This window comes from Botryllus schlosseri, chromosome 7, assembly GCF_051294905.1.
Source record: "Botryllus schlosseri isolate E-star chromosome 7, Bs_hap1, whole genome shotgun sequence".
Lineage (NCBI taxonomy): Eukaryota > Metazoa > Chordata > Ascidiacea > Stolidobranchia > Styelidae > Botryllus > Botryllus schlosseri.
This window is the reverse complement of record NC_137242.1, coordinates 9,454,254-9,472,234: the sequence shown is the minus strand read 5'-3', so window position 1 is coordinate 9,472,234 and position 17,981 is coordinate 9,454,254. Positions and strand designations below refer to the sequence as shown.

The following is a 17,981-nucleotide window of genomic DNA, read 5'->3' as shown; positions in this document are numbered from 1 at the left end:
TGGTTGCCGACCCTTGGTGTAGTAGCTGGGTTTAACTATAATTAGGACGCGATCTCGCAACATTATTAGAGGTTGTAGCATGAAAAAATTGCCACGGGTCACAGACTTTAGCTTCCAAAATCGATGCTTCGTTTCGTAGAGCTGTCCTGGTTGGTTACATTAACCTGATTAGAGGCTCCTCAAGTTGGCGCCTGTATTATTGATGCTGCGGTTCGCAGATCATCCACCAGTTGTAAGGTCTCGGCGGCTTGCTTTGATGATTTGTCGTGATATTATGCGCGATGTACCATCCTCGCAAGAGCAGCGTCAAAACTGAACTGGAGCGTGTTGCGTCTCACGCTCTTGAAATCTTCCAAATCGGTGGTTCTCAACCTGCCCTCCCCCCCCCCCCTTGGGGAGGCGTGAAAGCATCTGAAGGGGGCGCGAAGAAGCGGCCAGCTGAAAATGTTTTCCACGCTCTGCGCCATTTACACAATTCACGCGTGTTTCTCTGTATATAGACCGAATTTCATATTTTTTAATTCTCTCATCAACAGTTATAACCTTTCATGCCATCAAACAATCTGTTGGGGTTTGCTAGCTTTCCGGTTGGACTTTGTGATATGACGATAAGGGGCGCGGGAAATTTTTGACCATCCTAAAGGGGGGGGGCGTGTCTAAAAAAAGGTTGAAAGTCACTGTTCCAAATCATATCAATCGTCAGCAACTATAGTAGAGAATTGGAAAGAACATTATGTATCAACAATCATATTTTGTGATACGATTGTTGATGTGGAATGGTCTTTCAGATTCTCTAGTTGCTGACGACTAACCCTGACGAGTGTCAGCCGAAAATATTCGGGTTCATTTCAATATGAATATATTATTCAATTAATTTTATTCGATGAGTGAGTCGTGAGTCGAAGGAAGTTAAAAAACTATGATATTGTGGTCACGCTATAACAAGGTTAATAACCATTGCCATACAGCATGTAATACACCGCGTGGACCCCGAACCAAGAATGTTTTATTCTAGTTGAGGACCGACTATATATGCCCAATTCTGCCTGTTCGACACATTATTTAGAAGCACTTCATAACTCATATATCCATGAAATGCACAAATGGCACACGCAAATTATTACTAAACTGCTGAAAGTTTTTTATTTGAATAGTGTAATACTGAGAGAAAACCAAGGAAATAAACTGTATCCATATAGAGATAATCATTGCATTCAGGTGTATCTGTATATAAATTTAACTTTGGAATGTATGGCAAACCTATATTCAGTCTATATTAACACGCCGTTGTATCACATCCTCAATGACACGGATATAGGAAAAGGACAAAATTACCTCACCTCACATGATGCAAGATATATCCATATACGGGCGCATGCTGCGCACGTTTACATTTGTGTCGAACAATACACATCGGTATAACTAATGAAATTCTCCGTCAATTGGCGTATAATAGTATGGTGGATGCCGGTGGCGATATTATCCGTAAGATTAGCTAGATCTTTCGACATGGATAACGTTATTATACAAAGCTTTAGTGAATACTCCGCACTATAGATTGTTATAGTAACTCAATGGAAAGCATATAGTCGAAAATTTGGTGAATTTGACTTCTAGCCTATATTCACCAGAAAACTTCGACGAAAGGCGTTGTTTGAAAGATGTATACGAGGTATCGGGTATCAGGTATTGGTCGACATTTTCCTGTTATCGTTAATTTTCAAAACTATATACATCGATGAGTCGCCCCTGCTGTTGTCATCGAATACAAAATGCTTACGTAAATTCTATACTATCACAATATATATGTGATTGACCAATTGAAATCATTCACCAGATTTACAAATTCCCAACACATTCTGTTATCATCATATTCGCATGCTTACAGGGCGGATAAAATGGCGCAAAAGTATTCAATACTAACTCATTCAGAACATTAGGCGAAAATGATGACATATCTATATAGTTGAAGAGTTGAAGTATAAACTGAACTTGAAAGCAGAATGGTGCAAAAACGGCAAATTAACTTGCATACAAACAATACTCCGATTCGTTGTGGAAGTTTGAGTTCATTGGAATGATCTGTAGTCGCTCCCACCATTCAGCTTGACGTCAATTGGTATAGCGCTGCATTCCCCATCCAAATGGTGATTTCGCGTCTCGGTATCGACTTTGGCAAAAGGAATTGATGCAGATCCGACAAACTAAATAATATGTAAGCGTTGTACAAGCAATTTCTGTGGCACTTGTGGTACGTGAATAGCAAGAACGAAATTTGGAAGTTTAACGAGTGGAATGTCCAGTGCCCACATTCTATCGCAAATTTGGAGGTTTCGCGGACCCCTTGAAAATGCTTTGCGGACTATAAGGTCATTTGCGCCCAGCGCGTCAATTTCATTAACATCAGTGTCTTTTGCGGTAAATTACGGACGACTTTGTTGGCGACTCTTGGCTCGGCTCACCTTCACTCTGTGCTTTCTCATACACTGCAATCACAGCGAGATTAGCGACGAGGAGCCCAGATACACCTCCGACACACAAAACCTTCGAACCGGGATTCGAACTGCTGTCATTGGTGTCGTAGCGCTGGCGTTTAACCAACTGCACCACTCACTTCTTTTTTCATGGCATCATCTGTAAAGTTACGTTCAGTGTGCACTTCTGCACATCTTTTATTTGCATGTATGATGTCTACTTTTATTATTATATCTGTAGCTCATGGTGGGTGTTTGATCGAACGGCCGTTCCTCACTTTTCATCGTATCCATGCTGTTTTTCAAATGATGAAATTATTATTAAAAATTAATAAATTATAAGTTGAATTAAACTGCGTTATACCGAAGCTCCAATATAAAACGCTGTACGAGTCAACACCTTCTGACGACATCGTGATTTGATTTGCACGTATCGCGGTATACTGCGACAGCACTATTCCATGTTTTTCATTTGTTGTCATCAGCGAACAATATTTAGAGCACTGGCTCGTTACCTTCTGGACGGTACCGAACCCCACAACACAACCCTATCATAAAGGGGCGGGGCGTGTCCAAAAAAGTTTGAGAACCACTGTTGTATATGTATAGGTAAAATTGTATAGGTGGATAAATACACGATTATTGTATCGATTTAGTAATCCGGCCCGCCAAGCACTTCATTTTCCTATATCTGGCCCGCCGACTGAAGAAGTTGCCCGCCCCTGCTCTATAACAGTAATCAAATTTGATCTAATGGCTTTGATCTAATTTATTAACACATATGACCACATCTGTCACAAAAATTCATGTAATACTTGTTTGTATTCTTTGAATCTTCGCGATTGACATATAAGATAAATTGTAATCCCTGCGTGCATTCACCACGGTGCACTTCTACCTTGTAAATACCAAAATTTATAGATCGAGATGGGGCGACTCTGTTGCGTTTTGGTCCATGCTTCGCATGAAGTTAAATTCTTTTCGTTCGTCTTTAATAGTGCAACGTATGAACAAAACAACTAACAAAGGGAGTTGAAATTTCTGATTACGCGGAAAGCGAATTGTTCGAAGAAAATCTAATCCTGAAAACATGCGGGCTTCATGCGTATTTGAGTTCTTCATGGCTATTTGCACCTCAAATACGCATGAGCCCATGGCCTCATGAAACGCTAAAGGTACTGCAAACATGGAATCATACGGGGGGCCTTACCAACGATGAAAAATCCGGAATGAAGACAAAATGGCGACCAAATTCTAAACGCATTTTGCTTCCCATATGCAAGTGATTATATGCAGGGGCCAGGACAATTGATAGCTTGAACGCAGCATCGCAAAATTAATGCCGGTATAAGAACTCCCCCTCAGCACCACAAAAGTGTCGCATCATGTATGGGGTAGAACAGTGAGGATAACGCTGGTCAATATCGACTGCTTTCAGGTTATTAATTATGAAATAAATGCTAGTCAAACTAGTGCTGGTTATCGCATTGATGTTTCGCGTGACTCCACTCCTGACTCTCGCTGGTCTAAAAATGTCGAACTCCGACGCCAAATTGCGAATTCATACAATTCCATATTATCGACCCGTTTCACGATTGAAGTTGTTCTGTTATATAGTGACGCAGACACCACCTTTAACACCCTACAGGCTATATTCGTTTCACAAATTGACCAAATTGCAGCTATGACTCATACAATTTTGAAAATGTGAAACTGATTCTTCCTCAATGCTCCCCAAATCTAAACTAGCGAGAAGGGACTCCGACTACCACAATTCAAAATTTCAAACTCGTACGTCCAAAAAATGTTCAAATTTCTGACTTCGACACCCTATACTATGACTGCGACTTCACGCCCTGTCGGATCGCTATACGCGCTGTGAATTAATTGTTCTAGGTACTCTGATAGACACATGACTCATTATTTCCCAGCATAGAATAGCATAGAACGCTCATTTGACATGGGGTAAATGACTAATTTATTTCGCTGGTAGGGCCTAAGTAGCATGTATCCGGCATTCGTTTTATCTCACCTGCATATTTTATTGCTGTCCGCTTTTATTGTTAGATCAAATATTTACACAGAAATCCGTCAGTAATTTTGGGTTTATTGCGGTGAAACGGAAAATCGTCGCGCGGGTCGTCACGCGGGATCTCTCCTTGTCAATTCACCCTAACATGCGATTCACAGGCCTCTATACACGTTCACATCTTTGCGATATGCCTAAAGCTTTCACTCGTGAAAATTGTGCCTTATTGGTGTTTGCGAATATACGCACAGGTGAGCATTGAGCAAACTTTGTTTGCGCACGCCGTAAAATGGAACTTTTTACGTCGAACCACATAACCCAAAACAGCGGACTGGAAAATATCATCATAGCAGAGGTAGGAAGCTGACTGTCTGTTACTTGAAGGTTTAGCGCTTGCATCACATTGAGACTACTCTCGGCTCTGCCATGTTTCTATGTGTCGGAGGTCTATCTGGGCTCCTCATCGCCGATCCCGTTGTAATACAGCGCATTGAAAAGCCCAGACGAAGAGAGAGCCGAACTCGTGAAAGGAGGCAGCAAATGAGCCGAAAAAAAGACTGAAGTTCATGAAGACATGCCATTATGCGATTATGAAATTTACTGTGTGGGCGCAAATAACCACGAGTTGCAAGCGCCAATTACATGCGTTAATAAAAACAACAACAACAACAACATTGAGACTACTTTGCTTGTTGCTCCCAGACTCCCGTTTATCGAGATAGGTTATTTATCTCCACGGTTTACTACTGACGACATTTTGTCTAGCTAGAGTGCGGCCCTTAAACTTGTTTTAGATACATTTCGCGCCATCTTGTCGTGATATCTCAATATGCAACCAGAATTCTAGCAATCACAAAGGGTATAGTTTGATGCAGAGGTCTCAAACTCAAATGTGCTCCCGGGTCAATTTCCTAGATTTGGATGACGCCGCGGGCCGCAGCATCAATGGGGATATTTAATGTATAATTTCCAACTAGGCCTTATTTGACGGGACCTTGCAGAAAGGCATTCCACAAACATCGTGAAAATGTAATTTACTATTGTACTATTCACGCTTGACACGGAAAAAAATCACATTTTCAAATATTTGAATAAATTGTTTCTGTGCCGGGCATAATTTTTTTAATTAATGAGTTTTAGAAATCATGGGAGAGGATGCATCACGACATCGTGAAACTGTCGAGTTATAAATATAAATATAAATGGACTTTTGACGTGTCATAATTTTATGTAGAATATTTTGAAATCTACTGAAGATTGCCTTCGATTATTATTGAAACATTAATAACAACTTAAATATAATCATTATTGAGCCATAGTAATAGCATTGCTTCTTAACCTTATCGATCGTACCCCTTGTGCTTCCAATAAGATTTCTCGTAGCCCCTGCCCATTTTCAACACAATTTCTGATGGTACCTCTATTAAAATTGGAAAGCTCACTCACATAAATTCGCGCGTAGCGCGAAGACTATTTTCATATTGTATAAATTGGCAAAGGAAATATTCCACAGCATATAGGCCTAATTCCACAATGCATCTCGCACCAAACCAAATCACAATTATCAGTCACGAATCATCAACGGGTCAAGTTGTATCATCATGAACTAGAAATGTGACGTAATAGCTGATCTTCTACCTCATGATAGCTTTCAAAAGTGATGTGATATAGTGACGTTTGTTGAGATTTCAGTGATTTTTATAGTAGTTTTAGCATGAACCTCAAGTTCCTATCTCTAAAAATGATATATGGCACTTGAATATATTGTTGAATACTTGAAATTCCAAAATGCCATCGCGAGCCGCGCGTTTGAGACCTCTGGTTTAATGGCATGGAAGTAGGCTTACCATATTTTGGAAATCTAAAAAGAGGACACTTTTTCAGAAATTTGAGACTTGCAAAACCGGAGAAGAATTCTCAAAAACCGGAGAATTTTTCCCACTTTGTGATCGATTGACTAAAAAAAATAAAGGTCAACTTTCCGCTCAGAGTTAAATTCACCGTTTTTCGCTCCGAAATACCCGCCGGAGTGTCAGTTCTGTGCTAATTTACGGAATATCACTCGCAATTTGCTATAAATCTGACCTAAATTTTCAAAAGAGAGGACAAAATCTCAAAAAATAGGACAAAAGGGCGTCCTCCGAGAGCACTTTCAAAAAAGTCAAAAAAGAGGACAAATCCTCTTAAAAGAGGACGTATGGCAACCCTACATGGAAGGCTATGACTGTTGAGAGAATTCTCAAATATGAAATTCGGACTATGTACATAGCAAAAGCTATGTAAGATTTGCGGATGTAAATCGCGTGGATCGCGAAATATTTTTCAGTTGAACGCAGCTTCGCGCCCCCTTCAGATGTTTCGTGCCCCCCTCAGCTTGAGAAACACTGAGCTGGACTTAAGTACAGCGGTTCTTCATCTTTTTACCAGCGCGTACCCCTGAATGGTTCGCTGAACCAACTAACCTCGGAATTTGGGGAACCCATGGTTAACAACGGTCTGATTACCATTGGAAAGCAATAATTAGTGATCGTAAAGTCCTTTTAGGTGACCTGTATAGCGATTACTAGGGCAAGTTTTTGATGGACTAAAATCACGAGAAAATTGCATTTAATTTTAACAAAAGTTGCAGTAAAAAGTTGCAGTAGCATTTGTAATTTTGTTGAATTATTAGGGTATGAGATACTCGAAAGGCCCCGTTTTATAACCTAGTTCCTGCAGAGCTGTAAAATTTGTTACTTCGCCATATACCGGTCTGACGAAAATAAGACAAAATCCGATGAATGTATCCGATGTCGCCTCGTCGCACTTAATCGCGAAATCATCTGTTTTCACCCCAGGATATGAATATTTTATTGATAACTATACGACTGGGTACGGGTTTTCACACAATCCTCAATTAGCCACGCGTGACTCTTAACGAGCACCTGCTCCAACAGACGGAATGCGCGAAGAAATCTTGGTAGGGTGTTGTACCAGGCGCTATACATACCGGTAGTGGGAGAGTTTTTTTTCAAGTCACGCTACAGACATACCGAGTCGATGTAGCTGCATGATTTTGCACTTATGCGAGACCTATTCCAATATTTATGTGACAGATAGTAACTACGTATAGGTGTATACGCCACACAGTGTCACTAAATTATGCTTATTGCCGACTTATGTGTGAGGCAAGCAACGTCGGGTTTGAATACCTTTGCAGTTTGAACAGGATTCATCAATATCAGCGTCCCCAAACTTTTTCACACCACTCCTCCTTGCTCCTGGGCAACGAACCAGGCACGAAAACCCCTTAACCCCGACAATTATTTGTTGCACGCACATACTGTGTTGGCGTTGATGACTTTTTATGTCGATCCAATTCAAAAGTAGCACCACATACCTTTTGTCACTCACAACTTTCACGGTAGATGCAATCAAGGAATAAATGAAAAGTAAATTTTCCTTCCAACTTCCATAAGGCCATCAAACTACGCGATTGTGCATTAACCACTTGAAATTTCCCTCTCATTCTACAATACAAGTTCCAAGACATGGACTCAATAGACCTCGCTGATTGATTGGTTGGTTGGTTGAAAACGCATTGCTTCATAACAATGAACATGGCTATCTACTGAAAACGTTGGTGACGATTTCCGATTGAATGCATTTTGAACGACCGCGAACGATGTGAATGTGACCATATATTCATATCTCGGTTCTTAGTGCACAAATGGAGCTATTAATTTACGGATTTTCCTAACTGATTTCGACAGTGCATAACGCCCCCTTTTACACTAGGCGCCCCTATAGACCGCTAATGCCATCAGAGTAGAGCGGCCGTTCACTTCGTTAACCACCGATATAAATTGATGGATATATATACTCACATTTTCGCTCACGTCGTTTATCGAATTTCCTGCATTCTGAGCGCGATTTTGTCTGCCAACAGTATTTGTTGTTGCACTTATTTCGAATAAGTTTGATTGCCATCACACGATTCCGTCCTAAACACAAAAGTAAATAAAACATACCTGAGAATCATTGCGGCTGGGAACGGGAAAGATCAAAAAGTATCTGACAATTTAACCACAGAATTACCACAGTGACACAGTCAACCTGTTCGACTCACTTTGTCGGATATCCGCTACGGAATATCCACCAACATCGCGCAGCGAATACTGGTCAAGAAGTACGCACAACAGAAGACAAAACAACGCAATCTTCATGTTGGTAGTTTCTATAATCCACTGAAGTATATCTAGGCTATAGCTGAATAAGAAATAAGAAGAAATGTTGCCGTTGAGAGTTTGGCGTTATTATAATCGCAATCGCTTTAGCTTGAAAAATTCTCAAATCCGAGAGGCTCAACCCATTCATATGCGAAAGCGATTTTGCTTTATTGTGATAAAATAGGTTACTAACCCATAAGTTGGTTAAAAACACCGTGTAACACGATTGATATTTCCTGGTCTCTCTCACTTAAATACTTCCAAAAATCAATATAGTTTATTCCAAACATTGATTTTGTGGTTAGGAGAGTAATTTCTTGAATTTGCTAGTATGTGCCATATAGTGTGCATGGTTGTACTGATTTACCCTATAGGAAATGGATAATTACCAAACTGTCTTTGATCGCTGTAAGTCTATTTTTAATGGCTTGGCATCGACTAAGTAGTTACATTCTAGCAATGTATTTACTAAATATTCTGACGGGTTAGTCGTGAGCCAAAGCAAATTACAGCCAACTTTTGGCTATTTTTCTGTCTGTCAAAGGGTTAATTCTGAGTTTGCATAATAATAGGCATCGAATTTGAATGTTTGTGATTAAAATAAAATCACAAATCACAGACATTTGATGCTTGGAAATTCGCAGATATAAGTATTAACTGTATCCGAATCAATACCATTGTTAAATGTTAAATGCAAAACTAAATTAATATTTCGGGTAGACACTTTCCAAGTATAAAATCAGTTGAAAATAGAATGTTTTGCGGGATTTTCTTTTGTACTCTACAACATTTTCCCACATCAAGGCCCAGATAGAAATTCCATCATGCTTTCATTATATTGCCCTTGGTATCTTCTTTCAAAATATTTTATGTATTGATTGAATCGCTCCCCCTTGGTCTTCTGAATAAGCTCCCATTTTGTCTTTAAACTCGTCCAAGTGAGCAGCAAGCATATGTACTTTCATTGACATTCTGTACCCCTTGTTTCCATACGAATTTACCAAATTGGAAACGACTTCGTCATAGTTATTTTCCCTGTCTGCGGTTGCCCGGCTATCCCAAAGGCAAAGGGACCAAGGATACTTGGTGAACCCCCCTTGCATACCCATCAAAAACGCTACCAATTCAAAGTCCCTAATTCCTTCCCAGTTATATTGATCCTACTTCAAACCAATCAACAATCAAAAATCAACTTTGCAAATAAAATCGCAAATATGACAGAGTATCTTAACATTTGAAAGTGACTAACATCCATCTTGGATGCTCTTTAGCCATATTTTCTCAAAAATGTTGCGATTTTATAATTCCATTCTCTAAACCAAAAAACAAAGTTTATTTGAAATAAAGTTGATTTTCTATACGTACTGGTCCTAAGCAATAAGGAAAAATTGATTAGAACCTGGGAACAATTTTTTTTTTGTTACATTGTGTATTCCATAGATAAATATTGTGGTAAAATGGCGCACAAAGTGAAGCGCGAAATTGACAGTACGTTTAATATGTGCCCGCGAATTCGATTGAATTGTACAGAATGGGATTACCCGAATAATGTTTTGCGACTGCCAAAAGGGAAATGCCGATTGTCGCGATGACAGCAACTCCAACAAGGCGTGTTGGCGTACGAGACGAATTGCGAATAAGACGCACGTTTTCTCGAAAAGTATTTGTAATGAGCTGTTTCGTATAACATTGTTTTCTCTGTTTCCAATTCTCTACTAGTTGCTGACCATCACCCCTGACAAGTGTCAGCCGACAACATTCGGGTTCATTTCAATATGAATATACTATTCAATTGTCTGTTGGATAATACGTTCTAACGAATTGTTATTTGTAAATGTGTAGTTAATTGATACATCAGATGTAGCATGATTTTTCGAATAGTGACGCAATATCATACACTCAGTAGCACAAATTCTGATTTTGTTCGAATCGTTTGAACTGAAACCTATTATATCTCAGTAAACTTAATTGTCGCCTAATGGACTGGTATTTCAAACAGTCGGATTTTTGATAGTCAAACCCCTAAATTCGCGATTTGCAGTCATATTGCTCTTACTGTCGTTAAAGAGGAATAATCGCATCATTTCACGACTGTCTGCCTCGATATTAACGCGACGCGGGCATAGAATCGCATTAGCGACTTAACGTCGATAAGTCCGAGGGAATGGCACACAGTAAATGCGTTCTTGTGCTACTTTGAAATGACCGATCCGGAGTGATCGTGGCGTCACAAGTCTTCGCATATCCACACAAAATGAAAGCTCGGCGTCTACAATCTGCAGGGTGCGTGCAAGCGTAGATCTGCGTAGCGCTATGCGTTTGTAATTGATTGTATGCATTGGAGCTATTGTAATTTTTTTTACAAAGTTCACTGCCATATTGAATGAATTGTTGAGTTGCCTGAAAAAAAAAAACGTTGCAACGAGTCTCGTTTCAACGATGGTGATAAATTGGTGATAAATTCGCAAATAATATACTTCCATACTGAAACCAGCGACCACGAAATAGAAATAAACTAGGAACCAGGTAAAATACAGGAACATATATTTTGCAAGTTGTAGTCAATATCTGAAAGTATTTTTTGTCGCTTCGACACGACGCTTGTGGCACTTTTATGCATAATGCATTATTCGCCCAATACGTAACATTTTCGGGGGTTATGATTTTTATTCATCATTATTTCATCACTTGTACCGCGACCGAACACGCCATCGATCGTAAACTTATATAGAGATGAATTGCTCAAAAGTGATGTACTGGACAGTGTACACGTATTTCGCTGATATATATTCCACGAACCGTATTACCACGCCTGCAAGGTTAGCTTTCAATCATTTTGAAAGTCCATAGTGTATAGTTACCGCTTTGATTTCCTGATTGGGAGACTTTTTATGCTGTAGCACAGGAGTAGGCAATCCCTGGCACGCATGTCAAAAGTGTCACGTGCAATGATTTTCTAAGACACACCAAATGATTTGGCGTACACTACAAACAACCTGAGCCTATTCCTATATGTCTGTAACTCGTTTTGCAGGAAATTTCAAAGCTCGCGGGATTCTGTATCATTGAAATTAGAGATGACTTCAGTACCGAACAACAAAATTATATACTTATATATATAACATACTATATGTTCTGCGCAGGACGTTAACTGCCGCATCCTAAACCGCTAAACTGGGGAGGAAGAAGCTCCAAGGAGGTCCAAAATTATTTCGTAAATTTACATATATTATCTTTGCGCATATTTCTTTATCTTGAAAACTTTCTTCGCGCTTTGCGCGATTCTTGGTCAATGGATGTTATTATTATTTTAATATGGGTGAGCCGAACCGAAGCATATATATACATATATAAATAAAAATATGCATACGGTGCAGGAGATAGTCCATCGTATGCAAAACTATGTGAGAATAGCATGAATTCTATGGGATACTTTAGTCTAGGAATGTTCAAGCTGTGGTCGCTGGACGGACTGCAGCAACCGCCAGTTAAAATAGAAACACTTCAGAATATAAAATAAAATTGGTTGGCGCGCGAGTTAGTAAGATTTTGACATTTTGGCACGTAGCATACTAAAGGTTGCGGACCTCAGCTGTAGCATGAGTCATCACGTAACACTAACCACGGCAACGTATTTTGAACCTTCCGCAGTCCATATATTCAGACGATTCACATCGAAAATATTTCTAATACAATTAAAGTACTAATTCATAACCTACCTGAATCTGAGCAGTATTGCGCCGATTTAACACTATATATAAATATGTTTGACGTTCGTGAGGTCTAAAATAACCTCACATTTGATTCACTCATGCATAGCTGGTCAATGGTTATGGTACCAAAGTATATCTGTAAATATACAGCTCGTCTTACTATACTTTCGAACCCTGATCCTGCGATTAGTGAATATACATTGTACAAGGCAAAGCAGTCTCTACAAAACAATGCTATTTGGGTCTGAGAGGCAAAAGCATATATATTAATTAAGATGCTATCGGCTGAACTGCATATATGTGACGTGGGTTTCTTGGTAACTCTGTTTCATTTTTACGTTTGCATGCCATCTTGTACAGGATCTTTCTTTGTAGTCACAGGAATTCTCTAGGTCATCGTTGTCGTCAATTGTAGCATGTTCGTTTTCAAGGTTGAGGGGAAATAATTTTCTCTTGGGCTGCCGGGTTCCTCTCCAAAAGAATACAATGAGACTACAGAGAATGCACATTCCTGCGCATCCAGCCATTACTTGAGCTATACTCGGCAACTTTACAGTATTGTGCACAGCGCACATGCATATCACTTTGTAGTCGGAAAGAATTGTTATACGAGTATTAAAGTCGACATGATGTACAACATCAACAATGTATCGATGGACGAATCTTCATTCATTTTCCGTGATAATGTCGATTGGCGCAGTAAATCAGAGAATGTATTAATGCGTGACCGCACGCATGTTGCATGCCCATGCTCATTCATATCTACTTATGTAATGTACATTGTCGTGCAATGTGCAGTGCATTCATCCGGTAACCAGAGGTGGCGAGTGTCGAAGTACCACTACTTTGTCGGAAACCTCGACTGGATTGTTGTTAAAAATTCTACCTCCTGGGATGCAGCATCACGATTCCAGCTCTCTGTCTCATCCGCATATGTCAGTTTCCAGGTTCTGTACCCACGGTAGCGCATTTATGATTGCTTTTCATAACTGGTACTTAACGAGGGAAATTCAAAGCCGACAATTTCTTCAACATAGAGAAGTTTTCAGCTGCTTCGAAAATCACCGCTTCTACTCGTACTTAGGTGGAGTACATCATTAGTTCTACTTGTAATTGAGTTTATTTCTTGGTTGCTTTAACCACCTCTGTCTGTAACAGACATCTTGCCTATGGTAAGAGTGCAGCGATTGCGATTTTGCCACCCTGCGGCTTCTATACCCGAATTCCCCGAATCTAACATGAGACAACAACAATGGAGAATCTGACTCCGACTCCAATGCACAATCGTAACTTGCTTATAGTGCTTCAATTTGTTGGCGATAGGTAGTGATTCACTTCGTTATCTCTCCCCTATCAGTCTTCGTATTCGCGCCGACGATGGGATTGGCCGGGGAGCGTCGTCAAGAGATATTGTCTGTTTTTTTTTGTGTGTTTGATAGTCATGGTGTTTGGACTACATTGGTCATTTTACACCAGGCCGATGTTCTTTATTCCGTATTTACCGACTTGTATAGCACGGCCCAATTCCCGGCTTTTTATAAGACAACGCGTACTTGGATCACGTGACGGAGGTCGAGAGAGATGCTACTCAATTATTAAAAGTTTTGTGTAGAGACATTGACTATCTTGTATTCAAGCCATCTCTTTGGAACATGCTAAAAAATTATCCCGAATTGAACTGAATACATTTGGGGAGGGTATACGAACGGCCGTCTAGTTTTTCCTCTGCGAGTATTAGAACAATGATTTCATCACTTTTGCGAGTACTTGTGTTAGAGCGGGTCATGGACCGGGGCCGGATCAGTACTTAATCTTATACGGCCGGAGTCGGATCGGAGCCAGATCAGTACTCTTTACTAATAATAGGACAGACTTGCCCTCTTCTACCATAGAATCAATAGTTAAGGTGAAACGTTCATGGAAATAACCGCATGCTAAGTCCGAATTGGCATAATTGCTTCAGATAAGGGTTGGCTTTGATCTTTGAGTTTTTAATTTCCTGTTGGCATTGTTTCAATCAATATTCAGTACATACCGTCCTGTGAGTAGATGATTATCATGTGAGTGTTTCGAACCGGATCACTGTCATTTCTAGAATCAGGCCTAGGAGTCGGACCGGAGCTGGGCCAGAGAATTGGTAGATCCGCTCCGCACTAACTTGTGTAGATGATTTATTGTAGTAAAAATCATCGAACATCAAGTGTTTCGATATACTGGCGTTAGCGTTCGTCCAACATGGCATGGTATTCGAAGTACCTCATGAGATCTCACTATTACCTATTTAAAATGACCGGTGGCAATCGCAACATTCACGTGCTAAAACAGTGCCCTAATATTTAAACACGAACGGATATTTTATATCAGTCTGAATACAATACAAAACAAATATTGCTGGAAAAACAAGTGGGGTAAATGCGGATTTAGACGGTCGACCGGATTAGTCGGTATAAGCCCTTAATCGGGTTAAGCATTTGACCGTGACAGTGAAGACCTATCAGCCAACAAAGCATCATCTGGGGCCTCTGAGAATGGTATTTTGTAATATATAAAGAGAGACACCTGTTCGCTTTCTCCGATATCAAATTTGCCGATTCCCCGTCAGTATAAGATGTGTAATTCCAGAGTAAAGAAGGAAGGAATTATATCTGGCATTCTACATGTGTACATATTTGTGCTCGCAAGGGGTGGTAATTGTGATAATGATACGCGTCGCGTTGGATACTTGGTATAGACTGAATATGATGATGGCCGACCGGCTCGTCATACCAGGAAAACATTTATCCTACAAATATATTGACCCAGAAGCAAGCTAATTCATAGTTGGCGAATTTCCCATTCCGTCGCGATTTTGAGGAGATTGTGCTCTGACCTAAATATGCGGAATCAGTGTGATAACAGCATTCGATACCAGCTATTATACATACACGCCCGCTATTAATTATTCTGTGCTGGTGTGGCGAGATAACGCAGTATGGTATAATCTACGACTGCAACACCAATGGGTTGTGGGTTCGAGTCCGAACTTGGTCGACTCCATACTAGGGACCTAAGTGTTGTGGGTTTATCCAGACTCCTCCTCGCCATATCATCCGTGTAAGCGCAGTGTCTTATATAAGCCTAGATGTGGGCCATGCTACAAGTCGGCAGCTACGGAATAAAAATGATAAAAATTGACCTGGTGCGAATTACCATAGTAGTCGACACACACCATGAACACATCAAAAATAAACAAAACAAATATTCTGAGCTGTTATGATAAATTGCGCTATCGTGGGTGAGGTGTGGCCCGTCTGTCCGTCACATGTGACATCACCTCTATTTCCGCGCTTTAATTTTTAACAATAAATATGCAACTTGCGGGACTTTTGGTGTAAAATGTCCAAATGTTAGTCATTCATGAACATCGATAGGATATACTAACGTAATCATTGAAGGTTTTTCACAATTCATTCTATCCGCAATTTATCGGGTCTTTCTCCAGATTTTATTATGTCAAGACGTTGTGCGAACAACGATAAAGTGGTGGAGGAGCCCAAATATGCCTCCTACCCTTCGAAATGTGCTACAGTCGACATTCGATCAAACGGCAGTCTCTCGTGCTGATGGAAATGGATTAACCAACTCCACCAACACACTCGTTTGAAATTTAATTCGGACTGACATTGAATAACCTTCCCATGCACTTTGCAAGAATAGGTGTCGTAATCAGTACGCATGGGTTTCTCGGAAGTCTTCATATTTTGGTGATTGTAAATTGACTTCAGGGGGATGTTCTGACTAGTGCCATTCATCTCTTGTCTCAGTATCTGGTGTGAAGATTTTTAAACGTGTATGATGAACTCACCTCTACTAAAATACTTATGTTCGCGTTGAAATAGCAAAAAGGGTCCATTCGTTTGTGCATGGAGGGGATTGGGATCAAACCACGTCGGAGGAACACCTGACATCACTTAACGTCAATCGGCAATAAGTTTATTGGAGTGTCTCGTCTTCGTCTGTTCTCACGAATAGCGAGATAAAAGTTATCGGGCCCGGTTCACGCCGACAAGGTGACTGCGTAATCGCTGCGTGACCAAACTAAAGCACCCTGTACTAGTACAAATTCGTCCTCCGCAATTGCAAAAGATCTATGCGTGTGATCATTGTGTATCTTTGCCCTCATACCGCCTGATACATAATGGATGTAATCCGTGTATGGTGAACGCAAGGCAATGTCTTTAAACGTTTGTTGAGTTCAACTCCCATTGCAACGTAACATTTCTCACCACATTCACGCAGAGCTGAGGAAACGGTATTTAGTTTCGTCATATTGATATACGTATATAAAGCCATTTATTAATCACTATGCAAAACTTCTTAAATATAGTAGACGTGTGAATTTTCTCACTTGTTGATAAGTGGTTATTGAGTACCATTACAAAACGCTGAAAATTACCCCTCTGATGTAGATTATGTCCGGGGATTGGAACAAATATTCTGGTACCCGAATCCGAATCCAGCGTTAACTCTTAAGGTTAATCGAGTCAACTGATATAAGGGGGGACTCAATGGTGTTCAGGGTTGCGATACCGGATGAAAATCCTGGAAAAAATGGTAAATTTGTCCCACTCCGAGGTCGGTTGACTGAAGAAAATACAGTTTTCCTTTCACATTTTCAGTTGGTTGACTAAAAAAAAGTCAAATTTCCGGCCCAGCTCCCGAAATAGCCGCTGCAGCGTCACTTCAGTGCTGATTTACTGTATCTCAGTCGGATTTTGCCCTCTATTTAACCGAAATTCTCAAACAAGAGGACAAAATCTCAAAATACAGAACATTTGGGCGTCCTACGTGGACACTTCCGTGGACACCGATTTACCGGTGCACACTGTACTATGCGGTTGTTCTGTAAAACAGTGCTTCCAAACCGGGTTGCAATGACTCGAGTCACGATTTATGCGTATAATGACTCGACTCGAGTCGAGGCTCGACTTGTACTCGGGTCATTGTGCATGACTCGAAACAAGTCATATGACTCGAGATTAGGACGGCCAAGACGGACATTTCATTATAACTTCGAACAATAGTAGTCACCACGTTATTGATATTTTGTCTATCAGTCCTGATACTAGGATAATAGGGCAATAAACGGTCAGGACTGAGGAAAATTACGATATTATTAATGTGAGCCCTTCTATATCACTCGAGCTGAGTTAAAAAGTGAGTTGAACCGGATTGAACTCAAAAGTGAACAGTGAAGGCAATGACTTTGACTCGGGCTTGAGTCACAACATTATGACTCGGACTCGACCCTCTACTCACTGACTTGAACTCGGATTTGACCCTGTAGTGAAATGAAAATGACTCGACCTGACTCAAGTCAGAACTATATAAATGAGATTGACTTGTCTCGCAACCTGTTTTCCAACCGCGATTCTATTTTTGGTGGATCACGAAGAATTTCTAAATGTTTTTTTTTTCAAAAATGCCGAACATCTACTATCCTTACGATTAAATGGGCTCACACCCTTTCTCCTCCTCTAAATCAAAACCACGTTCCCGTGTTTACAGTAATTAGTGT

The 17,981-nt window shown here is 40.3% G+C and overlaps 1 protein-coding gene across 1 annotated transcript; it reads right to left on the bottom strand.

Moving 5' to 3' along the window:
- Positions 1-1,117: 1,117 nt before the first annotated feature.
- On the bottom strand, positions 1,118-8,956 carry LOC145443154 (uncharacterized). Its single transcript, XM_080321147.1, has 3 exons — positions 8,612-8,956; positions 8,370-8,486; positions 1,118-2,204 (listed from the first exon to the last, which is right to left on the bottom strand). The coding sequence occupies exons 1-3, from the start codon at positions 8,706-8,708 to the stop codon at positions 2,113-2,115; spliced, it is 306 nt and encodes a 101-aa protein (XP_080177273.1). The 5' UTR covers positions 8,709-8,956; the 3' UTR covers positions 1,118-2,112.
- Between the last annotated feature and the right edge of the window lie 9,025 nt (positions 8,957-17,981).